The following is a 20,217-nucleotide window of genomic DNA, read 5'->3' on the forward strand; positions in this document are numbered from 1 at the left end:
AATGTATCTCAGTTTAGGCCGATACGTATTCTTCTACATATTTTTGGTAAAAAAAAAATAATAAAAAAAAATCTCAATAACCGTATAGTGACTGGTTTGCGCAAAATTTATATTGCCTACAAAATAGGGGATATAATTATGATTTTTTTAAATTTATTTTTTTACTAGGAATGGCGGCGATATGCGGTTTTTTTTTCGGGACTGCAACATTATAGCGGACACATCGGACATTTTTGACACGTTTTTGGGACCATTCACATTTATACAGTGAACAGTGCTATAAATATGCATTGATTACTGTATAAATGTGACTGGCAGGGAAGGGGTGACTGGGGGAGGTGACCGATCTGTGTCCGTATGTACAAGGGACACAGATCGGTCTCCTCTCTCCCTGACAGGACGTGGAGCTGTGTGTTTACACACAGAGCTCCACGTCCCTGCTCAGTTACTGGGCAATCGTGGGCACGCAAATTGTGTTCCCAGTGACGCGACGGGTGCACGCGCGCCGCCGGTGGCACGCTCGCGCCCCCTAGTGGCTTTAAATGACAGGACGTCATATGACGTCCTGTCAGAACAATAGGGTATTACGCCCGCCGTCATTTGACGGCGTGCGGTACCCTAGTGGTTAAGCCTAATGTATTAGACTGTGCACACCTATGTCTAGGACTATATAACACCTCCCCCCTCTCCATAACATTCTTTCCTTGCTTTTACTTGTTTAAAATCAATAAATCAAATAATAGGATGAGACTGCGTAGAAGAAAAAAAGTTATCTCATGTGATAATTCGGAGTGCGTTTGCTCATAACACCTAGGGCAGTAGCAGTTCTGAATGACGTCAGGTATAAACACTCTGTATCTAATCCCTCGCTGACGCACAATAAGACTTTCAGCAGTTGTCGTTTCTTGACATTTTCCTGCACAATGGTTCTTGAAGACTGTTTATGAAAAAACACTTTACAAAAGAGAGCATGTCTTTATTTGCCCACAGAAAGGCTAGCAGAGCATTACATTATACATAACAGATGCTGTACATCATTTTACCAGTGTAAAAATCATTGTCACCAAGTCCTTTTTTTCCAGATCTTGTGTTGGTGCTCAGCCCTGTCGCTTCTGCAGTTCATCGTTGGGTTTTTAGATTTGCCTTATAAACACTTTAGTAGGAAGAAGTTGCAAACAGCACCTCTGGGACAGTTACATAATTTTCCGATCCTGGACGCCTTCCTTACTGCACACTGCTCCCCTACATCACACTGGAAAAAAAGTGTGATTAACAGAGATATGTCACTCAGGATTTAACTACAGATGCATACATTCATTCAGGGCCGTCTTTAATGCAGGACAAAAGGGGAAGCTGCCCTGGGCCCTGTCATTGTTGTGGGGCCCAAAGCAGCTGCCTCATACTTGCCAACTATCCCAGTTTAAATTCCCTTGTCTCTTGATGTTTTATTTATGTGCGGTGTCCTGATATCTCAGTGTGAAGTGCTGCTACTAATGCTGCCCAGCTCTGCCCTATTGTTGTGTACAGATGACTCACCTCAGACCCTGTACTTAACCACGTAAGCCCCGGACCTTTAGGCAGCTAAATGCCCAGGTCAGGTTTTGCGATTCGGCACTGCGTCGATTTAACAGACAATTGCGCGGTCGTGCGACGTGGCTCCCAAACAAAATTGGCGTCCTTTTTCCCCCACAAATTTTCCCCACAAATTTTTGTCGCTATAAACAAAAATTGAGCGACAATTTAAAAAAAATGCAATATTTTTTACTTTTTGCTATAATAAATATCCCCCAAAAACATATATAACATTTTTTTCCCCTCAGTTTAGGGCGATACGTATTGTTCTACCTATTTTTGGTAAAAAAAATCGTAATAAGCGTTTATTGATTGGTTTTCGCAAAATTTATAGCGTTTACAAAATAGGGGATAGTTTTATTTTTATTTTATTTTTTACTACTAATGGCGGCGATCAGCGATTTTTTTCTTGACTGCGACACTATGGCGGACACTTCGGACAATGTTGACACATTTTTAGGACCATTGTCATTTTCACAGCAAAAAATGCATTTAAATTGCATTGTTTATTGTGAAAATGACAGTTGCAGTTTGGTAGTTAACCACAGGGGGCGCTGTAGGAGTTAGGGTTCACCTAGTGTGTGTTTACAACTGTAGGGGGGTGTGGCTGTAGGTCTGACGTCATCGATCGAGTCTCCCTATAAAAGGGATCACTCGATCGATGCAGCCGCCACAGTGAAGCACGGGGAAGCCGTGTTTACATACGATCGTGAGGGGGCGGCTAGAAACCAATAGCCGCGCCCTCATCCCGGATCGCTCCTCGCGGGTTACCGACCGCCGCATGTCCCGGGGGGGGTCCCGATCGGACCCCCGACCCGCGGAAAGGCGGGGATGTACATGTACGCCCATATGCCTGTACGTGCCATTCTGTGGACGTATATGTACATGTGGCGGGCGTTAACCGGTTAATTGTAAATAACCGCCATTCATATGTAAATAACAGGAGCATTCATATGTATATAGCCTCAAGATTCATATGTAAATAGCTGAGTCAGGCAGCATTCATATGCAAATAAGGCGCCTTTCACACAAACGGCTGTTTTGCTGCAGCTAAAAGCATGTAAATGTTTGTGAAATTCAAGGCTCCAGGCACTGCGATTAGCTGCATTTGTACATTGCGATTACGTGCGGTTAAATGTGGCCGCGTTTAGCTGCGGTAGTCATTCCCATAGCAACCCTTTTTATTTTTTTTATTATGTTGTGCTTCCTGTTGTTCTTTTTTTTTTTCTCACACTGCTATCCGCAGTTGACACAAAAGACTGCGATTACCTGCGGTTATGTGCATATAGCTGCGTTAAATCGCACCTGGACGCTTTCAATTAAAGTTTTTCTATTCGCACCAAACCGCATGTGACGAAATCGCAGCTAAACGCTGTGTGTGAATGGGGCCATAGGAAAGCATTGTGTGCTTTTAGCTGCCGTGGAAAACTAGAAAATACGCAGCTAAAAGCACCATCCTATCCGTCCGTGTGAAAGGGGCCTAAAGGCGGGATTCATACGTATATCATGCCCCTCTGCAGTGAAGAGATGTTGTGCTGTAACCTCTAGCAACGAATCAGTGAGCAGTATTACTCTAAAGTAATCTCTAGCAACCAATCAACAAGAAGAAATCATGTGCTGTAACCTCTAGCAACTAATCAGTGAGCAATAATGTGTGCAGTAACCTCTAGCAACCAGTCAGTAAATGGTAATGATATGCTGTAACCTCTGGCAACAAATCACAATCACTGCCTGATCTGATACAGTAAACTGATTTTAAGTCTAGCTGGTATTTATTGTATGTCTCAGAGCAGGTGGAGAGCAAAATTGCATGGGGGGGGGGCAAGATTTTTTTTGCCCAGGGTCCAATCAACATTAAAGACAGCCCTGCATTCATTGTTACTGTGCAGATTAAATATTATGCTTATTTGTTACCTAACACATCAGTCACAGCTTTACTTGTAACATCTCTAGTCACATATGTTCTAATTGTGAATAACTGTTGAGTCACCAGCATGATGAATAATGTAGAGGAATACAAAATCCTAGATGGCTATCATGGTGCATACAAATGGCAATTAGACACATTCCTAAATCTATTAAACGTGTTTGGAGATCCAGCTGACTAAATAAATAAATAAATATATATATATATATTAAAAAACAGCAACAAATTACTTCTGCCTGGGCAAGCATATTTAGAAAATATACAGGTATGCAGGGCTTTTTTTCTCATACAATAGGTGCTGGAACTCAACCATGATCCCCCAAAACCCCTTCACTCACACACGCCTTCCAAATCACATCAAATTGTGGGTGTGGTCAGTAAAATTTCACGAACACTAGGAGGGTCTTAAATGGGCATTAAATACCGGGATTGCAATACATACAGAGTGCAGAGTTTAGGGGGGTTACACACAGATTGCAGAGCTGTCACTTGTAAACACAGAAACCGGACTGATTGTGGTGAGCAGCCCCCCCAAGGGTCTGAGCCAGAGGTGGTGGAACTGAGTTCCACCAAGTTCCCCCTGAAAAAAAGCCCTGCAGGTATGTGTCCTTTTTATTGCAAAATACATGTATCTGATTTAGATTGGTGCAAAGTGTGCATGCTGACTATCTGAACTGGAGTTCTGTCCAGATAGGGACACCCTCTATTCTTTGATTATATAATTCCAGAAATTGTTGATCCACGGAATATCTAAAATACGTGCAGGATCAGGAAAGGACAACCCCACCACCACACTCCCCTATTTTTTATGAACAGTTTTTTTTTTTTTATTGCTTGAACTAGATGAACTTTTGTATTTCTTTTAGCCTAACTATGGGCCAGATTCACGTAGAATCGCGGCGGCGTAACTTATCCTAGATAAGTTACACCGCCGCAATTTTTCATCGCAAGTGCCTGATTCACCAAGCACTTGCGATGAAAACGACGCCCGCGGCCTCCGGCGTAAGGCGGGCCAATTCAAATGGGCGTGTGCCATTAAAATTAGGCGCGCTCCCGCGCCGGACCTACCGCGCATGCTCCGTTTCCGAACTCCCGCCGTGCTTTGCGCGAAGTGACGTCATTTTTTTCGAACGGCGACGCGCGTAGCGTAATTCCGTATTCCCGGACGGCTTACGCAAACGACGTTATTTTTTAAATTTCGACGCGGGAACGACGGCCATACTTTATACAGCAATACGATTGCTGTGTAAAGTTAATGCACCAAAAAAAACGACTAACTTTGCGACGGGAAACTAGACTAGCGGCGACGTAGCGAACGCAAAAAAACGCCGGGAATCGCCGTAACTCCTAATTTGCATACCCGACGCTGGTTTACGACGCGAACTCCCCCCAGCGGCGGCCGCGGTATTGCATCTTAAGATCCGACAGTGTAAAACAATTACACCTGTCGGATCTTAGGGCTAGCTATGCGTAACTGATTCTATGAATCCGTCGTATAGATAGAACAACAGATACGACGGAGTATCAGGAGATACGCTGTTGTATCTGCTCTGTGAATCTGGCCCTATGTAACTATATGTAAATGGAGCAATGGGAAAAATAATGTGCCTAGCCTGTAATATAAAACTACATCCTCATTTTCATTAAAACAATAAGAAACTTTCTAATGTATGCACCAAGTAGGGCGTATTCCCTTGCTTGCGACCTGGCAAGTAGCAATGGAAGGGATTTACTAAAACTGGAATACTCAGAATTTCGTGCAGCTGTGCATAATAGCCAACCAACTTCTAACTTCAGCATGTTCAATTAAAGTGGATGTAAACCCAAATTGTATATTTATTTTTTGATCTCACAATGTAGAGAATAAGATTTCCTATCATCTGTGCCCAGTCTTGCCACACAGAGTTAATCCAGCGCTGAGCAATCCTCTTTTTATTGTTCAGTGAAATAAAACAGACTTCCCTATAAAGACCAAAGTCCTTGCTTGAGTGACAGGTTATTTACATATCTCGTGCACTAGCTTGCAGACATGCACAGCTTCTTGTCTATGTATATTCTGATGGCTGTTCACACTGAACTGTGGATCACCCCATATTTTGAAAACATTTAATCAAAACACAGGAAAGACAGCTAATCCAGAGCTGGAGGGGAGAGGAGAGGAGGAGAGGGGAGGGGATGTGAATTGTGCACTTTACAGAAGCTGTGCATGTCTGCAAGCTAGTGCACGAAATATGTAAATAACCTGTCACTCAAGCAAGGACTTTGGTCTTTATCTGGAAGTCTGTTTTATTTCACTGAACAATAAAAAGAGGATTGCTCAGCGACTGGGCACAGATGATAGGAAACCTTATTCTCTGCATTGTGACATCAAAAAATAAAAAATAAATTGGGTTTACATCCACTTTAATCTTTTTTCCCCCTCAAACAATAAGTATTTATTGAGCATAGAATTTTTTTTTAACATACATGGTCCAGAGCAATATAAGTACACTAGATCTGTAAATTTCAACATATAAAAATTCAGTACAGTAAAACCTTGGTTTGAGAGTAACTTGGTTTGAGAGCGTTTTGCAAGACAAGCAAAATGTTTTAATACATTTTGACTTGATATACAAGCGATGTCTTGATATAAGAGTAGCGTCATGTCACAACTGAGTAAAAAAAAGAAGAGAGGAGCCTCTAAATGTAGCAATATTGTTACATTTAATGAAGGTACAACATTTAGCAACTTATTGCTACACTTAGAGGTGCCTCTTTTCTCTTTTATACCCTGTGAAAAAAAATGCTTTGATAAACAAGTGCTTTGGATTATAAGCATGTTTCTGGAACGAATTATGCTTGCAAACCAAGGTTTTACTGTACAGTATACAAAATATTTTGCAGATTGATAACCCGCCTGCCTATGCAGTCAAATAAAACATTATCCATCAGCATAAAGTACAACATTCAATGAATCTTTGACAATAAAACTAGGGCTGCAACTAACAATTATTTTCATAATCGATTAGTTGGCCGATTATTGTTTCAATTAATCGGATAATAGCCTTAAAAAAAAAAAAGCATTTTTACTTTTTTTTGGGGGGGCCAATTTGTTGTTGGGCAGATTACAAAACACAAATTGCCGCAAAAGCACATGACATGCTTTTCTGCAGCTTCTCCATTGAAGTATATTGAACCAAAAAAAAAATCAAAATAGCACCGTTTTGCGTTAAAAAGTCCTTGCCCTTTCCAAATACGCAGCAGCTGAAAAAAAAATCATGGATGTGAACGTGTCCCATAGGAAAAATGTAAATGGACTGTAGTGTGTTTCTGCAAAAAGCACCAAAAAAACAGAGGTGTGACCCCGGTCTGAAAAGGTTTAGTAACATAATGGGGTTAAAAAAAAAAATAAGTACAAAAAGAGCAAATAATCGCTACTGTAAGGGGTTATTTTTTTTCCGTGGGACAGTGAAAGTAATATTTACAGTAGCGATTTGCTTTTTTGTACTATAAAGGGCTAATTTTAGTTTTTTTTAACCCCATTATGTTACTGGCCGATTAATCGATTTTATGAAAATTGTAATCGATTCATTTCATAATCGATTAGTTGTCGATTAATCGATTTGTTGTTTCGGCCCTAAATAAAACCTGCAAGCTGATTCGTTTTTATGCAGAGCTGCGCCAGATTTTACACTCTCCAGTTTTAGTAAATAGTCTCCTATGTAACAAGTAGTGAAGGTATTCTTGTCTTTCTAAGAACTATGCAGTATATGGAAGTCAGCATACAAAGATAGCGTTTCTAACTTCCTATCAATAGTTTAATTGACATTAGGCAATATTTTTCTGCACATATCAGTGGCTAATATATTACTTTAAGACCCCATTCACACCTAGGCATATATACGCCTGAAGCGCGACGCTCGTGCCACTGGAGGGGCGAATTTACATGGATGTCTATGAGATGGTTCACATCTCACGCCGAACGCCGAAACGCCGTACGTCTGCCACCTGAAAACAAGTCCCGGACCCTTTTTTTCAGGCGGCTTTCGGCATTCGGCATAGACATCAATGTAAATGATTTGTAAAAAAAAAAAAAAAAGTTAACAAATCGCGGCAAAATACGCCGCCTACGCCGCGTTACAGTGTGAATGCAGCCTAAAGCAGCAGACAAAACGGTTAGATTTTAGCTCACTTACCACTGGTACTTGTCCAAATTTCTTTTCCCAGGCAGGCACTCGTTTACTTTGTAACTTCTCCAGGACTTCCTGCAGAGCCCCCAGCTACAAAATATATAAATTAACTTACATTGTTTCATTGCCTAAACCACACAAAATCTAGGCACTATACAGAAAGATACAGGTGGCTGCTTGGTTGTACTGGAACTACAAGTCCCAGAAAAGTGGAGCCACAGATTGCAAACTGTTGCAGTAAACGAAACAAAAAAATAATAATTTGCAAGTATTGGCAAACCAGCTGTTGTATAAGTCCTGCCTTGACCTGGTCTGGTTGTTGTGGAACTACAAGTCCCACAAAAGTGGAGTCACAGGTTGCAAACCATCACACTAAAAAAAAAAAAAATTGCAAGCTGTGGTCACCCAGCTGATGAAAATGTTTCAACCTGCCCTTGTCTGGTTGTTCTAGAACTACAAGTCCCAGAAAAGTGGAGCCACAGCAGAGATTTAAAACCATCACAGCCAAACAAAATGGGCTAGATTCAGTAAGAAGTTACGTCGGCGTATCTGTTGATACGCCGCGTAACTTCTAGGATGCGTCGGCGTATCTTTTTTCTGTATTCAGAAAGCAAGATACGCCGGAATTTTGCTAAAATACGACCGACGTAAGTCTCTTACGCCGTCGTATCTTAGGGTGCATATTTACGCTGGCCGCTAGGTGGCGCTTCCGTTGATTTCGGCGTAGAATATGCAAATGAGCTAGATACGCAGATTCAGAAACGTACGTGCGCCCGGCGGATTTTTTTACGTCGTTTACGTAAGGCTTTTTCCGGCGTAAGGTTACCCCTGCTATATGAGGAGTATCCAATGTTAAGTATGGACGTCGGGACAGCGTCGAATTTTGTGTTGTTTACATCGTTTGCGTAAGTCGTTCGCGAATAGGGCTTTGCGTAAATTACGTTCACGTCGAAAGCATTGACTATTTGCGACGTGATTAGGAGCATGCGCACTGGGATACATTCATGGAAGGCGCATGCGCTGTTCGTTAGAGTTGTCATTTACGTGGGGTCATGTTTTATTTGCATAAAACACGCCCACCTCTTCACAATTTGAATTCGGCGCGCTTACGCCAGCAGATTTACGCTACGCCGCCGTAACTTAGGGCGCAGGTTCTTTGTGAATCCAGCCCCTGCCTCACTAAGTTACGGCGGGCTATCTGAATCTAGCCCAAAACACACACATATATATATATGCAAGCCGTGACAAATCTGCTCTTGTATAAGTTCTACCTTGACCTGGTCTGGTTATTCTGGAACTACAACTCCCAGAAAAAAAAAAAATGCAAGCTGTGGCCACCCAGCTGTTGTAAAAGTTTCAACCTGCCCTTGTTGTTTTTTTTTAACTGGAACTACAAATCCCAGAAAAATTTAGCCACTGATAAAAATCATTGCAGTTAAAAAATAATTTGCAAAATGTGCCCACTCGTCTTTTGAAAAAGTCCCTCCTTTACCCTACTCATTGGCTGTTTTGGAACTACAAGTTCCAGAAAAGTGGGGCAACAGATTGCAAACCATTGCAGTAAAATAATAATAATAATAATAATAATAATAATAATAATAATAATAATAATAAAAAACTTTGGAAGCTGTGTCCACCCAGCTGTTGAAAAAATGTCTGATTGTTCAGGAACTACAAGTCTCAGAAAGAGGAGCCACAGATTGCAAACTGCTGCAGTAAAGAAACAAAAATTGCAAGCTGTGTCCACCCAGCTGTTGTAAAAGTCCCTTATTGACCTTGTCTGGTTGCTCTGGAACAACAAGTCCCAGCTTGCCAATCATCACAATAAAACAACATTTGCAAACTGTGCCCACCCAGCTGTTGTAAAAGTCCCTCCTTGACCTTGTCTGGTTGCTCTGGAACAACAAGTCTCAGCTTGCCAATCATCACAATAAGAAAACATTTGCAAGCTGTGTCCACCCAGCTGTTGTAAAAGTCCCTCCTTTACCTTGTCTGGTTGCTCTGGAACAACAAGTCCCAGCTTGCCAGTCATCACAATAAAACAACATTTGCAAGCTGTGCCCACCCAGCTGTTGTAAAAGTCCCTCCTTTACCTTGTCTGGTTGCTCTGGAACAACAAGTCCCAGCTTGCCAATCATCACAATAAGAAAACATTTGCAAGCTGTGTCCACCCAGCTGTTGTAAAAGTCCCTCCTTGACCTTGTCTGGTTGCTCTGGTACTACAACTCCCAGAAATGTGGAGACACAGATTACAAACCATTGCAGTAAAATAATAATTTTCACTCTGTCCACTCCACCCAGCTGTTGAAAAAGTCCTAGCTTGACCTCATCTAGATGTTCTGATACTACAAGTCCCAGAAAAGTGGAGTCACATTTTGGCACCCCCTCCATACCTTTTGTAAAAGTCCCACCTTATGAGACCCCATAAGAGCACAAGTTGCAATGGAACCATGCATAGATTGAAATTACTCACCAGCTCTTTCTCACTGGAAGGAATGGTTTCTTTTGGGTAGAAGTCTCGGAGTGCCCTGGTCTCCAGGTCTGAGCTGTCATCTTGTGCACAGACAGTGCTGATGATAAGGAGAAGCAGGCAGCTCCCTAGAGTGAGTGCGCGCAGCCTGGAGCTGTCCATGGTGCTGAGCCCCGACAATAGCCCGACAATAACAAATATGCGCAAACACAGGAAAGCAGCGGTCGGGGGGGGCAAGCTATGTTGTAGAACAGTTAAAGCTCTCTATTTATCTCTTCCACTGGGATGTATGTTATTTTATTTGATGAGATCCTCCCATCATGACGCCAGTAAGAAGCGTGGGGGATGAAGCAGAAATCAGACAGATCCTTGTACTGGTGAAGCCTTTTGTTCAAGCAATCAATCAACATCCCCAGGCAATGCTGCCATGGCACAGAGGGCATGGAAGACTTATGTTTCCTCTCTGATACTTCAAAGCAATTTAATTTTACTGTGAGAACTTTGTCAGACCGCATTTCCATCAGTTCTGCTCAGACTCCTAGGAAGCCTGCATATTCGAAATCCACATTTAAATAGAGTTCCTATAGGGCAAGTGGAAGCGTGGATACACATAGATCATGATTATTACATGCATCTAGAAGTTATTGCTTTGCCATATTAAATATCACGATGCAAACAACATAAATAACAAGTGATTGCTCTGCAGCTGCAGGAGTTTGTGTAGCAGAAAAAAAATAACCTTGGATCCTATCAGAAGATTTATTTCTTACCAGTGTCATATGTCTTTTATTATCTCCAGGCTGTCTGCTGTGGAATTACAGGTTACAGCATGTCCTGTCACTTTTTATTACACATCCATAATAGATCTGGTAGTTCTATCATGACTGGCAAGGTGCATTTGGGTTGCTTGATTCATCCATTTAGCCCATTACCTGATTATAGAGGAGCAGGGCTGTCTTGATGAGAGGGCACACCTGGGCACTGCCCAGGGGCAGGGCTGTCTTAATGAGAGGGCACACCTGGGCACTGCCCAGGGGCCCCAGCTGCATGGGGGGCCCCTGCACTTTCCCCAAAGCAGCTGGTCCTTGAGCCAACGCTGCCCCAAAATTGGGGGCTCCATGATGGCACTGAGAGTGAAAGATACACAGGGGAGGCAGCCTGCCTCCTACCTACTTGATGTCTGTTTATCTGCACTGTCATCGTTGTAGGGGCCCCAGAGCATTTCTTTGCCCAGGGGCCCATGATGCTATTAACCACTTAAGGACCGCCTCCTGCAGATATACGTCGGCAGAATGGCACGGCTGGGCACAAGCACGTACCTGTACGTCCTCTTTAAAGCGGGAGTTCATCCGAATTTTTTTTTTTAACATTAGATTTAGGCTAATTAAGGGGAGCAGAAACGGGTATTTTTTTTTTAAATCAATGCCGTACTTACCGTTTTAGAGATCGATGTTCTCCCGCCGCTTCCGCGTATGAACTTCGGGACTGGGCGTTCCTATTTGATCAACAGCCTTCCGACGGTCGCATACAGCGCGTTACCAGTTGCCGAAAGAAGCCGAACGTCGGTGCGGCTCTATACTGCGCCTGCGCACCGACGTTCGGCTACTTTCGGAAACTTGTGACGCGCTGGATGCGACCGTCGGAAGCCTGTCGGAAGCCTGTCAATTAAATAGGAACGCCCAGTCCCGCAGCCCATACCCGGAAGCGGCGGGAGAACATCTATCTCTACAACGGTAAGTACGGCATTGATTTTTTAAAAAAATACCCGTTTCTGCTCCCCTTAATTAGCCTAAATCTAATGTTAAAAATTTATATTTTGGGTGAACCTCCACTTTAAGTGCCCAGCTGTGGGTCAAGGGCGCGCGCCCGCGACTTCGTCCGAAGCTCCGCGGCCACGGGACCCGATCGCCGCTGGAGTCCCTCGATCGGTCCCCGGAGCTGAAGAACGGGGAGAGCTGTTTGTAAACACGGCTTCCTCGTTCTTCACTGTGGCGCTGTCATTGATCGTGTGTTTCCTAATATAGGGAAACATGATCAATGATGTCACACGTCCAGCCCCGCCCCCCTACAGTTAAAAACACAGATGAGGTCACACGTAACCCCTTCAGCGCCCCCTAGTGGTTAACTCCCAAACTGCAATTGTCATTTTCACAGTAAACAATGCATTTGTAATGCATTTTTTGCTGTGCAAATGACAATGGTCCCAAAAATGTGTCAAAATTGTCCCATGTGTCCACCATAATGTCGCAGTCACGAAAAAAATCGCTGATCGCCGCCATTAGTAGTAAAAAAAAAAATAATAAAAATGCAATAAAACTATCCCCTATTTTGTAAATGCTCTAAATTTTGCGCAAACCAACCGATAAACGCTTATTGCGATTTTTTTTAACCATAAATAGGTAGAAGAATACGTATCGGCCTAAACTGAGGAAAAAAATATATTTTTATATATTTTTGGGGGGTATTTATTATATCAAAAAGTTAAAAATATTGCATTTTTTTCAAAATTGTCGCTCTATTTTTGTTTATAGCGTAAAAAATAAAAACCGCAGAGGTGATCAAATACCACCAAAAGAAAGCTCTATTTGTGGGAAAAGAAGGACGCCAATTTTGTTTGGGAGCCACTTCGCACGACTGCGCAATTGTCAGTTAAAGCGACGCAGTGCCGAATCGCAAAAACTGGCCAGGTCTTTTACCTGCCTAAAGGTCCGGGTCTTAAGTGGTTAAGTAGAGGAGTGCAGGTCAGGTCACATTTATGAACTATTTGACCCCTTCATGACCATGCCACTTTTTGCGATACCGCACTGTGTTACTTTTACTAACAATTGCATGGTCATGCAATATGTAATTTTTTCCCCACAAATAGATCTTTCTTTTGGTGGTATTTTATCACCATTTTTTTGCACTATAAACAAAAAATTTAGAAAAATTAAAAACAATATTTTTTACTTTCTGCTATAAGGCAGGGTTCACACTTGTTCGATGTGGGAACCCTGCGAATCCACTGCGGGTTCTCGCATCGCACCCGATTTGCATGGCAATGACACCCCCATTTCAGCTCGCATATGACACTGCGAACTGTCAGTTCACACATTAATCAGATCGCCTGGGTGTTCACACCCACGCAATCCAATTTTGGTGTGGACCAAAAAAGGGTCCTCTGCAAGATTAGTCCGAATGCAATGCAATTTCAGCCATACTTATCTGTATGGCTTAAATCGCATCACATGGACATTGCATGTGATTTGTACTGCAGTGCGGTGCGAATCACATGCGATATCGCACAGCGCACTAATGTGAACCGGCCCTAAAACCTATCCAATAAAAAAAAAGTAAAAAATCGAATTTCTTTATAAATTTAGGCCAATATGGATTCTGCTACATGTTTTTGGTCTAAAAAATAAATAAAAGAAATACCAATAAGTGTATATTGATTGGTGTACATGGACTTTATAGTGTCTACAAGCTATGTGATATATACTGGACTTTTTATTTATTTTTATTATACTAGTAATGGAGGCGATCAGCGACATAGTACACACAGGCCGAATGTCGGGAGACATTTGCCGGTTAAAAAAACAAAAAAACAGCCGACATTCAGCCCATGTGTATGTCAGTCTGACACAGCTTGTATATGAAACGTCGGCCGCTGTCAAACAAAGTCCCGCCTCCTGGACTGGCATTAGACCAGTGTGCTGTCTATCAGAGGAGCTGGTCCAGGAGGCGGGACTTTGTTTGACAGCGGCCGGCATTTCACATACAAGCTGTGTCACAGCGGAAGATCCCTGCTCTGTGTAATCTGGCCGGCTCTCCTCCTGACAGCTTCCTGGATCATCGCTTCTGGCAGAAGAAGTGCAGCCTTTTTGTTTTTTTACAGGGCATCAGATGTACAGTCTTCCCCTGCTCCACACTCGCCCTCAACTAAATTCAACTCGCCAAATGCGAGCAGGCAAGTGGGAATTTTGAGGGCTGCACTAGTATGATATAAGCAAGTAATTGGTTGGCATTTTAGAGTAAGGACTGACTAGAGAGAAATCAATGTGATATAGTTGGCCAGCTTAAAAATATATTGCTATGTATGTGAACAAAAAATCCTTTTTTTTTGCAAGTATTTTGCAACGTATATAGCAGTTTGCAAAAAATTCATTTAGAATTGTCTGATTAGGCATAGTGGGCCAGATTCACATACAAATGTGTTACGCTGCAGCGGCGTAACGTATCCCATTTACGTTACACTGCCGAAAGTTTACAGCGTAAGTGCTTGATTCACAAAGCACTTACCTGTAAACTTGCGGCGGCGTAGCGTAAATCTGCCCGGCGCAAGCCCGCCTAATTCAAATAGGGCGGGGACCATTTAAATTAGGCGCGTTCCCGCGCCGAACGTACTGCGCATGCTCCGTCCCTAAAATTTCCCGACGTGCATTGCGCTAAATGATGTTGCAAGGACCTCATTGGTTTCGACGTTAACGTAAATGGCGTCCAGCGCCATTCACGGAAGACTTACGCAAACGACGTGAAATTAAAAATTTGACGCGGGAACGACGGCCATACTTCACATTGGTTAGACCACCTAGAGGGCATGCTTAGTTTTACGCGACGTATCTCTACGGAAACTACGTAAATTTAGAGCGACGGGCAAAGCGGACATTCATGAATCGGCGTAACTAGTCATTTGCATATTCTACGCCGACCGCAATGGAATCGCCACCTAGCGGCCGGCCTAGAATTGCATCCTAAGACCCGACGGTGTAAGTCAATTACACCTGTCGGATCTTATGGCTATCTATGCGTAACTGATTCTATGAATCAGTCGCATAGTTAGGACGGGCGGATCACAGAGATACGACGGCGTATCAGGAGATACACCGTCGTATCTCTTCTGTGAATCTGGCCCAGTATTTTTACAGGGACAGTTATAATTGTAAAGTTTGTTACTTAGAAAAATTAATCCCTGGAAATGTCTTTGGTTTTCAAAACTAAAAGTAACAAAGTCCTGGGCCTCTTTAGGCCTAATAGTTAGCTCCAGAGTTAGGGACAGCTGACATCCTTCAGTGTAGAGTGGGTTACAAGGCATTTTGGGGGTAATACAAGATAATTAGGTGGGCACCAGACACATTTAGAATGCAAAAAGAGATTAATAGTCTCTTAAACAGAACTATGGGAAAGAGGTTGGGGCAAGGCCACCCTTAAAGGGGTTGTATACCCAGAAAAAAAAACCTGCAAGGCAAAGGCATAATGAGCTAGTATGACTAGCATACTAGCTCATTATCAATTACTTACCTTAGATCAAAGCCCCCGCAGTAGTCCTCGGACACGTCCTCCGTCGCCGCCATGATACCTGGAGTGACTTCTGGGTATAGCCGCTCCAGCGATGTGACTGGCCGGAGTGGCGATGACGCCACTCCCGCGCATACGCGTGGAACGGCATAATCTCCGCGCATGCCCACATTTCTGGCACTTTTTGTCAGGCTCCCATTCAAGAGCCGGCACGCTCAGTGTGCCTGCGCCGTTGTCTACGGCGCGCATGCTACGTAGACATCGGTGCCCGATTTTCTACAAAGATCTCCTTAACCTTGTAGATTAAGGAGATATTGCAAGCACCTACAGGTAAGCCTTAATGTAGGCTTACCTGTAGGTGCAAGTGGTTCAAAAGAGTATACAACCGCTTTAAGTAAATACAGAGACTTCTATAGGTAGACAGCTATGCAGGTGAAGACCTTCAGCCAGACACCACTTCTGTATAGGTAGGACTGCTGTCTCCTATGGAAACAATCTTGTAGCAGTTACTAACGGTAAAGGTATTTAACTATCTGCAACACGAATAGTTCTCTTTACCCCACACTGTGGGTCTTCACTCAACGAGCTCCCAGTCTCTCTCACTAGACTTCTGATCCCCCAGGCACTGGATCTCCTGAGCTCTTTCACTGGTAGCACTCAGTGACCCAGATTCAGATAGGAGATACGACGGCGTATCTCCTGATACGCCGTCATATCTCTAAGGCTGGCCGGTCGTATCTATGCGACTGATTCGTAGAATCAGTTACGCATAGATATGCCTAATATCCGACAGGTGTAACTGACTTACACCGTCGGATCTTAGGCTGCAATTCCAGGCCGGCCGCTAGGTGGCGCTTCCGTGTCTTTTACGCATCGAATATGCTAATGAGCATTTACGCCGATTCAGAAAACGAACGCCCGCCCGTCGCTTTTTTTTTACGTCGCTTGCGTTCGGCTTTTTCCGGCGTATAGTTACCCCTGCTATGTGAGGCGTATCCTATGTTAAGTATGGCCATCGTTCCCGCGCCGAGATTTGAATTTTTACGTCGTTTGCGTAAGTCGATTCAGAATACGGCCGGACGCAAGTTACGCTCACGCCGAAACCAATGACGTCCTAGCATCATCATTTGGCGCAATGCACGCTGGGAAATTTAGCCGGCGGCGCATGCGCAGTTAAATCAGCGCGGGGACGCGCCTGATTTAAATAGTACACTCCCCCTAGCCGCAGAATTTGAATTCCGCCGGGGGATTTACGATACGCCGACGCAAGTTTTGAGGTAAGTGCTTTCTGAATACAGCACTAGCCTCTAAAACTTGCGCCGGCAGATCGTAAATCAGATAGATTACGCGGATCTAAAGATCCGCTAATCTATCTGAATCTACCCCAGTATCTTCCTCAAGTGTCACTCCCGCTTCACTGCTGCGTTCCTGGCTTGGCACTCACAGATACTCTTCAAGCTTCACCCCTGCTGACACGTTAGGTCCCTGGCTTGGCACTCCACAAGCATCACCTCTGCTGTGCCCCTGGCTTGGCACTCCACAAGCATCACCTCTGCTGTGCCCCTGGCTTGGCACTTGCTGAAGTTTTCCCACTTCTTCACTTTCCCCGGGCCCCGGCTAGCGAGAAGTCTTCTCTGGTGCTGGCCTCAGCTTACTCACAGTGATCTCCGGTAGCAAGGTGGATGGTCCCTTAATGGCGACAGCTTCCCTTCTACCTCTGACCACAACTGGTTCCCCAGCTGGCGTAACTGTTACAAAACAACCTGGCAGCTAGCATATTTAGAATAAGAGATCAGTTGTAACAGTCACTAAGGGCCAGATTCACATAGATTTACGTTACTCCACGGCGGCGTAACGTATCCCATTTACGTTACACCGCCGCAGGTTTACAGCGTAAGTGCCTGATTCTCAAAACTCTTACCTGTAAACTTGCGGCGGTGTAACGTAAATGCGCTCTGCGCAAGCCCGCCTAATTCAAATGGGGCGGGCACCATTTAAATTAGGCGCATTCCCGCGCCGAACGTACTGCGCATGCTCCATCGGGAAAATTACCCGACGTGCATTGCGCTAAATGACGTCGCACGGACGTAATTTGTTTAGACGTTAACGTAAATGGCGTCCAGCGCCATTCACGGACGACTTACGCAAACAACGTGATTTTTAAAATTTCGACGCGGGAACGACGGCCATACTTAATATGGCTTAGAACACCTAGGGCTCAGCCCTAATTTTACGCGGCGTATCTCGACGGAAACGACGTAAAGTTAGATCGACGGGCAGCGCGGATGTTCGGGAATCGCCGTAACTAGTCATTTGCATATTCTACGCCGACCGCAATGGCCTCGCCACCTAGCGGCCGGCCTAGAATTGCATCCTTAAGATCCGACAGTGTAATTCAATTACACCTGTCGGATCTTAGGCCTCGTACACACGGCCGAGGAACTCGACGTGCCAAACACATCGAGTTCCTCGGCCAGTTCAGCCCTGAAGCCGCCGAGGAGCTCGGCGGGACGAGAGCTCCCATAGAACAACGAGGAAATAGAGAACATGTTCTCTATTTCCTCGCCGAGGTCCTCGTCAGCTTCCTTGGCCGAAAGTGTACACACGGCCGGGTTTCACGGCAGAATTCAGCCAGAAACTCGGTCGGAAGCTGAATTCTGCCGAGGAAACTGGTCGTGTGTACGGGGCCTTAGAGCTAGCTATGCGTAACTGATTCTATGAATCAGTCGCATAGTTAGGACGGCCGGAACACAGAGATACAACAGCGTATCAGGAGATAAGCCGTCGTATCTCTTCTGTGAATCTGGCCCTATATCTCTCTAAATAAGGCTTCCCTAGTCTTATGCCTCATACACACGATCATAAATTCTGACAGCAAAAGTCCAATGTGAGCTTTTGAACGGAAATTCCAACCGTGTGTATGCTCCATCGGACCTTTGTTGTCGGAATTTCCGCCAACAAAAGATTGAGAGCTGATTCTCAAATTTTCAGATGGAAAAAAATCCTAGCAGAAAATCCGATCTTCTGTAGCAATTCCGATGCACAAATTTCCGACGCATGCTCGGAAACAATTTGACGCATGCTCGGAAGCATTGAACTTCGTTTTCTCGGCTCGTCGTAGTGTTGTACGTCACCGTGCTCTTGACAGTAGAAAGTTCAGAGAACTTTTGTGTGACCGTGTGTATGCAAGCCAAGCTTGAGCGGAATTCCGTCGGAAAAAAGATCCAAGATTTTTCAGATGGAAAATCTGATCGTGTGTACGCGGCATTATTCTTTATATCATTTCTATTTTTATTTTACAGCAGCATTTAAAAAAACAGATCACCAGCAGGATCTCTCTAGATTTGTTGTTCCAAATTAAAAAACAAGCTGTTTTAAAAACTATTTCACTTTTTTTATATCAGTAACATATGGAATATTGCAAAAGAATTAGTGCTGTCAAGCGATTAAAATTTCTAATCGCGATTAATCGCATTAATGTCATAGTTAACTCACGATTAATCGCGCGATTAAGGAGGTTTACCCTTTAAAAAATTTTTTTTTTGTTTTCTTATTTATTTTTATTTTTTTTATAATATTAAATTGTGTTTTTTTATTTTTTTACATTTTGATCACTTTTATTGCTGTCACAAGGAATGTAAACATCCCTTGTGACAGCAATAGGTGGTGACAGGTACTCTTTATGGAGGGATCGGGGTCTAAAAGACCTCCAAGCCCTCCTTTGCACTTCAAAGTATTCAGATCGCCGAAAACGGCGATTCTGAATACTGTGTACTTTTTTAAATCCGGCGCCATTGGCAGCCGAGAAACCCGGATCACTGTCTTAACTGAAGCAACAATACAGGAAGATAACATACATTTCTCAGGCAAACCCCTCCCTCAAACAGAGCCGATTGTTGTTTGATTGGCCACTGGAAAGCCCCCTGTCCTGGAGGCGACTTGAAGTTGCCTTGTAAGTTGCCTGATGATCCATACTCAAGTCTGTCCAAGTTGCCTCCCAAAGTCGCGCTGGAAGTCGTGTTGCCCCTGTGTGAATGGGCTCTTAGGCTTGTTGTTTACAAAGTTGTATATCTCAAGGCTAAACTTGTTTTTTGAAATTACACAAATAAGTAAATGAGTCAGAAAACTGATTCCCCTTTTTTCTGTTTAGAGGGCAACCAACAATTCAACCAGATAGAGTGATGGAAGGCAAGCATGTTCTGCTTTGTTCTGTCTTTATCTTTAGAAAGCCTATATAATGTTCTGAAAATCCTGTTTAATTGTTTTGTGATATAAAAATTGTGTATAAATAGTAAGATAAAGATATACATGTATAATATCAATTCACCTTTTAAATCCTCTATAGCAGTGGTCCCCAACCTTTTTGGCACCGAGGACCGGTGTTGTGGCATAGAATCGGGCCAAGGCCTGGCATGGTTGGGTTACTATGTAGCTTTTCGCGGGCAATTTGTCGGGGAAATGGCTGGTGTTAGCGCTTCAATCATCACAGAACAATGGCTGATATGGTGTTTGGATGATTGAAGTGCACTGTTTCTGTCATTGCATTGTAATATGAAATGAAATGGTTCAAACTCGCCATAATGCAGAATCTGCCACCAGATGCGGTTTCGTCACTTGCCAGGTCGCCTTCCACCAGGTGTGGATTTCGCTTGCCACGTCACCTGCCACCAGGTATGGATTGCCATGTCACCTGCCGCCAGATGTGGATTGCCACAACACCTGCCATCAGGTGTGGATTGCTACGTCGCTTGCCACCTTGCCTGCCACCAGATGTGGATTGCCACGTCATTTGCCACCAGGTG

General features: G+C 43.8%; 1 protein-coding gene across 1 annotated transcript; it reads right to left on the reverse strand.

Moving 5' to 3' along the window:
* Positions 1–955: 955 nt before the first annotated feature.
* Positions 956–10,463, reverse strand: LOC120930286 (cocaine- and amphetamine-regulated transcript protein-like). The gene is made up of 3 exons (XM_040341508.1): positions 10,142–10,463; positions 7,675–7,758; positions 956–1,252 (listed from the first exon to the last, which is right to left on the reverse strand). The coding sequence occupies exons 1-3, from the start codon at positions 10,298–10,300 to the stop codon at positions 1,145–1,147; spliced, it is 351 nt and encodes a 116-aa protein (XP_040197442.1). The 5' UTR covers positions 10,301–10,463; the 3' UTR covers positions 956–1,144.
* Positions 10,464–20,217: the final 9,754 nt, after the last annotated feature.

This window comes from Rana temporaria, chromosome 3, assembly GCF_905171775.1.
Source record: "Rana temporaria chromosome 3, aRanTem1.1, whole genome shotgun sequence".
NCBI lineage: Eukaryota > Metazoa > Chordata > Amphibia > Anura > Ranidae > Rana > Rana temporaria.

What these genes read in the sequence shown, in the direction of transcription:
- LOC120930286 (XM_040341508.1), bottom strand. Translation starts at nt 10,300, where the DNA reads ATGGACAGCTCCAGGCTGCGCGCACTCACTCTAGGGAGCTGCCTGCTT. An exon ending in CTTCCAGTGAGAAAGAGCTG is followed by an intron (nt 7,759 to 10,141) that starts GTGAGTAATTTC and finishes TATATTTTGTAG; the next exon opens with CTGGGGGCTCTGCAGGAAGT. An exon ending in AATTTGGACAAGTACCAGTG is followed by an intron (nt 1,253 to 7,674) that starts GTAAGTGAGCTA and finishes CTTTTTTTCCAG; the next exon opens with TGTGATGTAGGGGAGCAGTG.